Here is a 12,300-nt window from a genome sequence, read left to right on the forward strand (position 1 = left end):
GTTTGGGTGACCGCTAAGTAGTTTTAAGAGACCGCAAGTGTTTCATTTAAATACCAAAAAGTTGCAGTCCAAAATTTGGGAAACCGCTGGAGAAATTTTCGGTCCCCCAAAACACTTAAAAAAAACACTGGCTAGGGGTGAACAAAACTAAAAAAAGAAAGCGCTGCCTTAAGCTACCATCCATCTATCGCTCCAAACCTTAGGACCATTGGAACCACTATTTTGTCCTTTTTTAAAATATAAATTGATTTGCATTGACAGTTGTTGCTATTTTAAAAATTAGACAAAATTGTAAAGTAAGTCACAGTTATTAAAAATAACAATCATACTTTTGAAGATAAAGACCATTAAAATAAGGTAAAATATTAAATGTACGGTATGGCATTTCGGTTTATAACTCTGTTAAATGTGAGTTCATGTCGAAGAGCGCATATATGATATTGCTATGGTACTGATAAAGTTGCACAAAGTGTCGCAATAATTTAACTTTATATTGGGCTAGTTTAATAACGCCGGTAAATTTCGCAACAAAGCTTTAGTTAAATAACATAAAAATGTATTTCTTAGTGACTACCGGTATATAAGCCTAGAATTATAAAAAGTTAATATTTTCAGAGGATTTATCTAAAAATATTGTATTTGTGTTTAAATTAGGATTAATAGTCTCCTATAAAAAATCAGAATATAATGATTATAGAGGACAAGCCTGCTGGATACTATGAAAAGCGACTATGCTTGCTTTTGTTTCTGTCTTCTATTCCAAACGGATTTACAACATTTCAAGTCTTGGTTCTTCACTTTACCCCAAACCACAGATGTGATGTTTTAGAAGAAAACAAGTTCGAACTGCCAATTAGCAAAAACTTTACTCAAAATGTAGTTAACTCAACGGAACAAATTCTCAACTTGACGATACCTTGGGAAATCACAAAAGGCGGAAAACTATCCAGAAGCAAGTGTTTTCAATTTGAATCTTTTAACATTTCTCAAGAAAACAAAACAAAGATTCCGTGTAAGTCAATGTATTTTGAAGGAATTGAAGTTTCAGCTGTTACTGAATTTAACCTCGTATGTGATAGGGCGTGGTTAAGGCCTATATTTACATCGGTTCAGTTTGTCGGTATGATGATCGGATCTGTTTTAGGAGGATATCTGGCCGATAGATTTGGAAGGCGCCCGGCGTTTCTTGTCTCCACTGCATGGCAGTTCATTGCACTTTTCTTGTTGAGTTTTGCGCCGGAAGCATGGTCATATGTTGTTCTTTATCTGTTGAGCAGTGCCGCAAGCCTGATTAACTATATCATTGCGTCGGTTATTGCCGCTGAAATGGCAACGAACGATAAACGTCTTTGGATGTATTTTATTCTTCTCATGGGATATTCAATCGGCTACTTGATGATGTCTCCACTTGCTTACTGGTTTCGTGATTGGCGCTGGTTTCTACGATTCTGTGGTTCCATTGGAATTATATATATACCTTACTACTGGTTAATTGATGAAACCCCTCGTTGGTTGCTTGCATCGGGCAGAGTAGAAGATGCCAGACAGGTCTTACGAAAGATTGCCAAATTGAACAAGAACGAATGCGAAAGTGTAACGACAAAACTCCCAAAATGCCCAGAGCAAAAATCATTTACAGTTCTTCAAACCATTGTGAGGATCGGAAAAGAACGTGTTTTGCTTTTTAGACTTGCTGTTGCTTCATTCATGTGGTTTACCATGGGTTTGATGTATTATATGCTCGCATTTAATACCAACAACTTAAGCGGAAACAGATTCATCAATATACTTCTCTCGGGGGTTGTCGACCTGGTTGGAGGCGTTATTTTCTTACTTTGCGAACGTAAACTGGGAAGAGTCAACACTTACATTATGCCGACTGCTCTATTTGGACTTTCTATGATCATGACTTGCATAGTGCCAGAGAGTCAAGTTGCAATATTAATTACATTGAACATGATTGCTAAACTTACGGCTGCCACATCCTTCGCCATTATATACGTTTATGTAGTTGAATTTTTTCCAACAAAAGCAAGACAAACTGTTTTGTTTACTGCAAGTGTAGCGTCAAGATTTGGTGGAATTCTGGCACCGTTTTTGATCCTGATCGGCGAAGAAGGCGACATTCTTATCCCCTACTTAATTGTTGTAGCCCTAGTTTTAGTTTGCGTAATAAGTAGCGCGTTTTTGCCCGAAACAAAAGGAGTTCCACTTCCTCAAACAGTCGAGGAAGCCAAGGCAATGCCGAGAAAGCAATGGTGCACTTCGGGACAATCTGACGGCGAAGTAAACGTGGAAGCAACTGGAGAAATGCACCCACTTAGTGTCGAAGTAAATTATTCCTATAGCGAAACGATGGCTATTATATTTTGCGATTACAAAACATAATGTCAGTCAAATGCATTCAATGTATCAGCAAATTTCTTTAAATTGAAGTGGTATTCTCTAATGTTTGTAATATGTGCTAGCGACACTTAAACAAGGCACCGTCTTTCCATGCACGCTTAACGACATTCGTTTATAGTGTTGTTCATTTCCGCCATTTCTGCCTTAAATTAGGTATTGCGTTACTCGTGTTTTGTCGTGTCTCCTTTTGTAATTATCATTTGCCTTGCGTCCCACTTATATATTAAATAATAAATGCACCAAAAGCATTTCGGTATTTGCACGCGAAGCGCAAAAAATATGTTTGACTGGTTTAAATTGGCCAACCCTTATTACGCATTATGCAAACTACCTGTACACTCCTTTTTTAAATGTATTGTTTTTCTGTCAACATGAGTTTGATAAACGGGTTGTGAGAAGTATTTACAGGTTATTGAAAAAAGTCGCGAAGCACAAAAGCTCTGCATTGTGTTTCACACACACTGTAATGACCACTGCAAAAACATTATTGATTCACGCAAACCGAAAAAAATTTCTCAAGGTTGACGGTAGAAAAAAATTTAAGAGCGAATTAGAACTTACGTAAATAATTAAGAGCGAAGTTATACGTTCAAAAAAATTATTATGTGTATTTTTAACAGTCAAAAAACATGCAATGGTATGCATAGGGACTTTAAGCAAAAATATGTTACCCAACAGAATAAAAACAATGTTTCAAAACAAAATAAAACATTTGTGCATATTTTGAGTAAGAGTTAGAAAATTAAAATTGTGGCATGGCATGGATGGTGCCCACTTCCGGTTCTCAACATAGATCAGCTGTTACTGTACCACATTTTTATGACTAAACATAACCCAAATCGTTCGTTGCAACAATAAACAAAAAGAGCGAAGATCAAGAAACCATTTAAAGTTAGTTGCTTAAAACTGGCAAATCGCAAAGTCATGAACTATACACGTGTAATTTTGATGTAAGCATAAAAGCAGATGGAATGCCAAGCATAGTAGCATAGTACCGTTAAAACCATTATAACTTTAACGGCAAAGATTCTAGTAGAGCTTGATTGCCCCTTAAAAATTGACTGACGCCACAGCTTAAAAAGCATTGAATCAGGCCAAATATAGTTCATTTACCGATGAAATCAAACATATGTGTTCAGGGGTACGTAAGTGACACTGTGGATCAGCAAGAACAAGCTTTTAGCATAAGGAGCAAATACAGCGTAAGTTTGGGGGCTTTTAAAAATAAAAGAAAAAAAATCATGGCCCATTTACGTTGCAAAAACATTCTGGGCCTAATAGTTTTATGAAAGAAAAACTGTAAAATAGGTTTAAAACAAAACACAGCAGAACATATGTCAAAACGTATTATTTATTCAACCTTGCATTAGTGAGATACTTGCGGCTGAACAATAAATTTACATTCCTTTTTAATTCCTCCCCAAGTCATTATTCCTGTAAAATTAAATAGTGACACAAATAAAACTAAATCTAGCTTCTTTTTTTAAATTGGTCTGTGGCCCACCTCAAATGTTCTTATGGCCCACCAGTAAGCCTTGGCCCACTGGATGAGAACCGCTGGTCTAGATTCATGCAAATAGCCATGTGTTCGGACGAAGCTCGAAATATTTTGTGTGTATTTTACTTAAACTGCCAAAGCTTTTATTTAGACGTGACGTATTGAGCATTTATCCAGATAATTTTGACTGAAGCTATTTACGAAAAAGGTAAATGTGCCCGCCTAAAACGATACAATAGCCACAATGTATTCGCGAAAAAGAATTGCATTTATTAAATTCATAGAGCAGAAATTGCAAAAATATTGGTGCAAACGCCAAACATATACATTTTCTAAGAAGGTAAGTTTTCAGCGTGCGATGACACGGCACCTATGAACTTTAAATATTATTTTCAATAAGGTTAAGCATATAAAGATCCAAACAAGATTTAAAAAAATTCCAATTACTTTCAGTTAAAGTGGATAATAAGAATTTGCCAATGGAGTCCAGCCATAAGACCGAGATAGCAATAACATCAACGTCGGAATAAAACACAGTTCGGAAAAAGACCAAAATCAGGACTAATAGTAGCGTCTAAATCGGAACGAGTCCTAAACAAGTCGGAATAAGACCTAAATGGCCAGAATCAGGCCTAAACAAACCTTTACTTAAACGTAAACCACACCCCAAGTACATTACTACCTTCCCTAAAAATGTCAACCCTAACCCATTTACTAACCCCACCAATAACCCAAAGCAGGGGTAACACAGCGGCGCACTCACGGCGCTGGTCATCCAAACGTCGACACCAAACACGACCGATGCCAGACCGATGGCCCCAAGGGGATCGCAAAAGGTTGTCAGGGGATCGTCGTGCATTATTTGTCGAACAAAAACCTTACAACAAGCAAAACAATACAAATAAATTAGCAGTGCAAGGAGTAAAAGAATGTACCAGCCTAACAATTGTTTTCACGACATTTGATTTGGTGAACCATTCGTGTTTTTTAGTCAACTTTACCCTTATTTTCAACTAATGAACAAGATAAAGGGGCCCGCGTATAGGTTCTTGCAAACTGGCAAGGGGTCGCGACAACAAACAGTTTGGAACCACCGGTAGAAGATAAACGCTTAGTTTTTGAGGTATTTGCGAACAATATACGTCAACTCGCAACAGTTGCGCATGTGGTAGCTTTATTTCGTAGCAGTATAGTCATCGTAACATTTGCTTTACATTCACGTCAACATGACTCTCTATCAGGGGTCGGCAACCTACGGCCGCAGGCCGCACCAGTGTAATTCATCCGCATTTTCGACCAACTAGACACGAGTCCATTTTAAAATCCTTTTTGAATATTTTAACTACGTAAGTGCGAAACATTTTCGCGCTTCGCGCCGAATGATCTTAGAGCCGGTTTGTTTAGGCTACGTTTTGATGCTGTTTTTGCAACACAGCGCAGCGCTATTTTATACCGTTGCGCCGTATAAGGTTGGCGAATGCGTCGCGGACAACGTGTTTACAAATGTCGGACATATATTTTTCGACATTTTTTTTATTTTTAGCAAAACTTGCAACAAATTATAATAAGAATGCCGGTATACCAAACAAACAATCGCGATCGCTTTGCTCGCAAGGGTGCGCTCGGAATTAAAAAGATTAACAAACACTGAACTAGATTGACTATTAAGGTTATCGCGTTTCCTCAAAGTAGTTTTATAACACTTTTCATTATAGTATAGTATGGATGACGACGTGTGGACTCGAATTTTAAACCAAACAAACGCTTTTTTTTCGCGCTTTGCGCCAACACGTTATTGCCTTCTTAAATGTAATTATATGGGCCGAAAATTTATTTTCGGGACATATCTTGTTTTTGCTCGAATTATATGGGCCGCTGAATAGCATACGGTGAAATATTTTTCAACCATGTATTGTGAGTGAATTAGTTATACGACATCCCTTTAAGTGAATTGCTGAATACCCACATTGTTTGAGTTACCTGGTTGACGAAATGCAGGGTTTAGAGTCAGGGCCGCGCGGAATCGCATATTTGACCGGAGTCGGATTTGACCGGTGTCGGATAGCCATATAGTCCCAGCAGAGCAGCAAAATCCTTAGTCACGTCGGTTATTACACCTGAAGTTGTGCACTTGCTGGAAAACTGTTACTGCAATAGAACCATGAAAATAACCGTTTCCTACGTATGTTTTGCGGAGTTAGCCTACGTGATTGTAATGTGATGTGATTTTTGCTTTAGCTTGGAACTGATGGCTTAAAACACACCACACGTGGTCAACTGATTTATGTTTATTGCCGTGTACAAATTGCAGAGATGTAATTTTAGTTAAAGCCGATACAGACTGTGACAGGGCGTCAAAAATACGTAGAACACACACCTGAAGGAAACTATGGGCTATGTTCTATGGCACGGGTCGGCAACCTTCAGCATTAATAGAGCCACGTGATCATGTTTTCTAAAAAATAAAAACTACTCAGAGCGACATTAAATAAGTTCATTGGTTAAACAAAAACGTACTGCTAATTAAAACGATTGCTTTGAAGTTACACGCAATACCTTACCATTCAAAATTCTATTAAACTATAACAAATTCACATAGACACCAAACAAGGTTACTTGAACAAAAAACAGCCAGTCTTCAACATAAACCGTCAATCCGCCATGCACTATGTCCGGAAGGCAAATGCAATACGTTATTACAATCTGACAATGAGACCATTATTATTCAGTTTAGAGCTGCCACTTCTATAGTGCTTTTCCACTAGACCTAGTGGTTTTTGAAATAATCCAGTGGTTTTCTTGGAGAATCTAGTGTTTTTTTATAACCTTGAAATCGAGTAATATAGTTATGTTATTTTCCGCCTACCATTGTCAAAAATGGTAGCTGAATGAAAAATTCTCTTTTTCAAACGCAATGTGAAAAGCCTGCTCATGTTTGGTGAAAGTCGATGGCTCGATGTTTGTTAATAACAAGTTGTTGTACTGATTACTGTCAGTGGCAAGCTTACTGCCAGCTTAGTGTAGAAACGAAATCTTTAGGGTGTGGGCCTATTTAGTCACCGCTTGCCAACCAAAGATGTTTAAGAGAGAAGAGGGGAGTGAGAGGGAGGTGCAGTTCTAGAGTAACCTATAGTTCATGCCAGTGTATTAGCCGGCAAAGTAAAACATCGCTTTTTAAATGCCTCTAGGGAGAAATTTCTGACAATCTCTGGCTAGGACCCCCAGGGTCGGTTATAATTATTTATAATTAAAGTGAATAGAAATGTCCCCAAGGCCGAAACCCAATCTTAGCGCTTTTGAACTAGACCGTACCCTTTTTATTGTACTTTATAGTTGGATGTCATAGCCCAGTGGTTCTCAAACTGTGGACCATGGCTCAGGACAGTGGCGTATAGCCAGCCGAAAATGTTTGGGGGGGGATGCAAAAACTTAACTTAAACCTTTTTTGTTTAGCTTTTGTCATTGTATTACCGGCCGTAATGAACACAAATAACAATGTTAGCAAACCGTTTTGAGCAGCAACTGACTGAGTGTTGACGTAATACCTAAAAAATATCCGAAAACCAAACACTGTCTAAAAGTAGTAAAACTAATACTAAATTAATGATAGCAAACGTAATATCAACTACATCGTTTGTGACGTAACAATGCATAATAATTGAAGGTATGGCATGCCTGTGATCGACTGTTGTGGTTTTGCTCATGAATGCTAAAAAACGAATTATTTAGAGCAGTGGTTCTTAACCTTTGTTCAGCCGCGCCCCCTTTGATAATTTTCTGATGCCATGCGCCCCCCTATGAAAATATGTCGACATTTTGCTATTAAATATCACTGAGAAAACAGGAAAATAGTGAAGGGTGTTGCTGGTCGCGCGAAGCGCGAAAAATTTTGAGTTTTATTTGGTCGACTTGGCTAAACTGTAACTCAGGAAGCGTTTCGCATTGGGCTCATAACAAATTGCGCGTGGTTGACACATTGATTTTATCAAGCTGATTTTGACAAACGTGTTGTGAGGACTTGGACTCCACATTTGTAAGATTGTATGATGTCGAGCGCAAAAAATGTCAAGCGCACATATTAAACATTGCGTTATCGTGTTTCAAAAGATGTTCCGACCCACAGTCACAATACAACGGCAATATGCAAACACAATACAGTTTCGCGGAAAAAATGTTCGCCTTCCCCTGTTGCTAGCCTGTTGTCATACATATAATATGGATGAAAATAGTCCGAAAGTGCGGTAACTTTTTTATGTATAAATTAATTACATAGGGTGGTGATACCGTCGATGATATGTGTATTACAAATAGAATGAAAACCAGCAACGGCACTCAAAAAAACATTGTTCTAAAATGGAATTAAAAGACTCGCGCGGAGCGCGAAAAATGTTGGCAGTTTTAATGTTAAAGTTGGCAAAAAAACAAAGTTTGTATGTAGGAGTTATGCTTAACCCAAACGAAACCACTAAAATCACTGCAAAAAATTAAAATATTGAAGTCGAGCTCGCGCCCCCCTTAAAATTGCTTGGCGCCCAGGTTATGAACCGCTGATTTAGAGTAAAATATTTATAATTATTTTTTTTTTTTGGGGGGGGGGGAGCATGGCCCCTCAGGCGCCCCTGGCTACGCCTATGGCCTAGGAGTGGAAAAAAATAGAGAATTTAAAAATAGAGAAACTGAATATGTTTTTTTTTCAAAATAATTGTTAGCATTTTAAAAACCGTATAGGAATGAGGCTATTTCTATATTATTGACTATTTGTAAACTATATACGTGAAGGCAGAATATCGCGACCTGTGTTTTTATTCGCTACACAATTAGCACGGCAGTTTACTTTAAATTTAATTTGTTGTCATAGAGATATTAAATTCCAATCTAAAAATAACCTGGAAGTAAAAAGGATTATTTGTATGTTGTTAGAATCAATGTATTTTGTAAAAGAATTGTCCCAAATATAATTGCAGACAGACAATCTTGCTATATGTATTTAATCCAATTTAGATGATGGACTAAAGGGCATACAAAAAAGATGACTTAAAAATAAAGGGGCGATGTTGCCTGGCGATGTTAAACCGACATAGAAATGGCCTTTTGTTGTCGCCGTAACAATCTAGTGTTTTTTGTACGGATCTAGTGTTTCTTTATTGTCCAATCTAGTGTTTTTTAATTTTGAGAGTGACAGCCCTGATTCAGTTTAGGGTTTTTATTTAAACTTTTTGTCTACAAGTCACGGGAGCTAGACCACACAGGCGAAAGAGCCGATCTATTCGCCCCCGGGGCCGCATCAGGTTGCTGACCAGTGCTTCTATGGCAGGGTTTCCCAACCTGTGGTACGCGTACCACTAGTGATCCATATCATGAGACAAAGGTAAATGAAATCTGGAGATAGATGCTATGGGCAGGGTTTTTTTAAAGTTTGGTTTGGGTGACCGCCAAGTAGTTTTAAGAGACCGCAAGTGTTTCATTTAAATACCAAAAAGTTGCAGTCCAAAATTTGGAAAACCGCTGGAGAAATTTTCGGTCCCCCAAAACACTTAAAAAAATCACTGGCTAGGGGTGAACAAAACTAAAAAAAGAAAGCGCTGCCTTAAGCTACCATCCATCTATCGCTCCAAACCTTAGGACCATTGGAACCACTATTTTGTCCTTTTTAAAAATATAAATTGATTTGCATTGAAAGTTGTTGCTATTTTAAAAATTAGACAAAATTGTAAAGTAAGTCACAGTTATTAAAAATAACAATCATACTTTTGAAGATAAAGACCATTAAAATAAGGAAAAATATTAAATGTACGGTATGGCATTTCGGTTTATAACTCTGTTAAATGTGAGTTCATGTCGAAGAGCGCATATATGATATTGCTATGGTACTGATAAAGTTGCACAAAGTGTCGCAATAATTTAACTTTATATTGGGCTAGTTTAATAACGCCGGTAAATTTCGCAAAAAAGCTTTAGTTAAATAACATAAAAATGTATTTCTTAGTGACTACCGGTATATAGGCCTAGAATTATAAAAAGTTAATATTTTCAGAGGATTTATCTAAAAATATTGTATTTGTGTTTAAATTAGGATTAATAGTCTCCTATAAAAAATCAGAATATAATGATTATAGAGGACAAGCCTGCTGGATACTATGAAAAGCGACTATGCTTGCTTTTGTTTCTGTCTTCTATTCCAAACGGATTTACAACATTTCAAGTCTTGGTTCTTCACTTTACCCCAAACCACAGATGTGATGTTTTAGAAGAAAACAAGTCCGAACTGCCAATTAGCAAAAACTTTACTCAAAATGTAGTTAACTCAACGGAACAAATTCTCAACTTGACGATACCTTGGGAAATCACAAAAGGCGGAAGACTATCCAGAAGCAAGTGTTTTCAATTCGAATCTTTTAACATTTCTCAAGAAAACAAAACAAAGATTCCGTGTAAGTCAATGTACTTTGAAAGAAATGAAGTTTCAGCTGTTACTGAATTTAACCTCGTATGTGATAGGGCGTGGTTAAGGCCTATATTTACATCGGTTCAGTTTGTCGGTATGATGATTGGATCTGTTTTAGGAGGATATCTGGCCGATAGATTTGGAAGACGCCCGGCGTTTCTTGTTTTCACTGCATGGCAGTTCATTGCACTTTTCTTGTTGAGTTTTGCGCCGGAAGCATGGTCATATGTTGTTCTTTATCTGTTGAGCAGTGCCGCAAGCCTGATTAACTATATCATTGCGTCGGTTAATGCCGCTGAAATGGCAACGAAAGATAAACGTCTTTGGATGTATTTTATTCTTCTCATGGGATTTTCAATCGGCTACTTGATGATGTCACCACTCGCTTACTGGTTTCGTGATTGGCGCTGGTTTTTACGATTCTGTGGTTCCATTGGAATTATGTATATTCCTTACTACTGGTTAATTGATGAAACCCCTCGTTGGTTGGTTGCATCTGGCAGAGTAGAAGATGCCAGACAGGTCTTACGAAAGATTGCCAAATTGAACAAGAACGAATGCGAAAGTGTAACGACAAAACTCCCAAAATGCCCAGAGCAAAAATCATTTACAGTTCTTCAAACCATTGTGAGGATCGGAAAAGAACGTGTTTTGCTTTTTAGACTTGCTGTTGCTTCATTCATGTGGTTTACCATGGGTTTGATGTATTATATGCTCGCATTTAATACCAACAACTTAAGCGGAAACAGATTCATCAATATACTTCTCTCGGGGGTTGTCGACCTGGTTGGAGGCGTTATTTTCTTACTTTGCGAACGTAAAATGGGAAGAGTCAACACTTACATTATGCCGACTGCTCTATTTGGACTTTCTATGATCATGACTTGCATAGTGCCAGAGAGTCAAGTTGCAATATTAATTACATTGAACATGATTGCTAAACTTACGGCTGCCACATCCTTCGCCATTATATACGTATATGTGGTTGAATTTTTTCCAACAAAAGCAAGACAAACTGTTTTGTTTACTGCAAGTGTAGCGTCAAGATTTGGTGGAATTCTGGCACCGTTTTTGATTCTGATCGGCGAAGAAGGCGACATTCTAACCCCCTACTTAATTGTCGTGGCCCTAGTTTTAGTTTGCGTAATAAGTAGCGCGTTTTTGCCCGAAACAAAAGGAGTTCCACTTCCTCAAACAGTCGAGGAAGCCAAGGCAATGCCGAGAAAGCAATGGTGCACTTCGGGACAATCTGACGGCCAAGTAAACGTGGAAGCAAATGTAGAAATGCACCCGCTTAGTGACGAAGTAAATTATTCCTAGAGCGAAACGATGGCTATTATATTTTGCGATTACAAAACATAATGTCAGTCAAATGCATTCAATGTATCAGCAAATTTCTTTAAATTGAAGTGGTATTCTCTAATGTTAATATGTGCTAGCGACACTTAAACAAGGCACCATCCTTCCATGCACGCTTAACGACATTCGTTTATAGTGTTGTTCATTTCCGCCATTTCAGCCTTAAATTAAGTATTGTGTTACTCGTGTTTTTGTCGTGTCTCCTATTGTAATTATCATTTGCCTTGCGTCCCACTTATATATTAAATAACAAATGCACCAAAAGCATTTCGGTATTTGCACGCCAAGTGCAAAAAATATGTTTGAGTGGTTTAAATTGGCCAACCCTTATAACGCATTATGCAAACTACTTGTACACTCCTTTTTTCAATGTATTGTTTTTTTTGTCAGCATGAGTTTGATAAACGTGTTGTAAAAAGTATTTACATGTTATTGAAAAAAGTCGCGAAGCACATTTAGTGTCATAAGTAATAATTAGTGGATAAATTGGTTTCATGGTATTGTGTATTTTGGGATGTGTTGCTGTGTACGCTGTTTGGCGCTGTTATGCTCCTTTGATGTGCCGTCACGGAAAATTTTAAAAACTTTTTAA

At 37.6% G+C, this 12,300-nt stretch overlaps 2 protein-coding genes across 2 annotated transcripts; both read left to right on the top strand.

The window, feature by feature from the left end:
- Positions 1 to 687: 687 nt before the first annotated feature.
- LOC146169670 (organic cation transporter protein-like) lies at positions 688 to 2,406 on the top strand. Its single transcript, XM_083386841.1, has one exon. It carries the CDS (start codon positions 688 to 690, stop codon positions 2,386 to 2,388), a length of 1,701 nt encoding a protein of 566 aa, XP_083242967.1. The 3' UTR covers positions 2,389 to 2,406.
- A 7,604-nt stretch (positions 2,407 to 10,010) lies between these two features.
- Positions 10,011 to 11,669, top strand: LOC146169671 (organic cation transporter protein-like). Its single transcript, XM_083386851.1, has one exon. It carries the CDS (start codon positions 10,011 to 10,013, stop codon positions 11,667 to 11,669), a length of 1,659 nt encoding a protein of 552 aa, XP_083242977.1.
- Positions 11,670 to 12,300: the final 631 nt, after the last annotated feature.

This window comes from Ascidiella aspersa, chromosome 1 (assembly GCF_963924565.1).
Source record: "Ascidiella aspersa chromosome 1, kaAscAspe10.2, whole genome shotgun sequence".
Classification (NCBI taxonomy): Eukaryota; Metazoa; Chordata; class Ascidiacea; order Phlebobranchia; family Ascidiidae; genus Ascidiella; species Ascidiella aspersa.

Coding starts and splice junctions, on each gene's coding strand:
- LOC146169670 (XM_083386841.1), top strand. CDS start 688: ATGATTATAGAGGACAAGCCTGCTGGATACTATGAAAAGCGACTATGC.
- LOC146169671 (XM_083386851.1), top strand. CDS start 10,011: ATGATTATAGAGGACAAGCCTGCTGGATACTATGAAAAGCGACTATGC.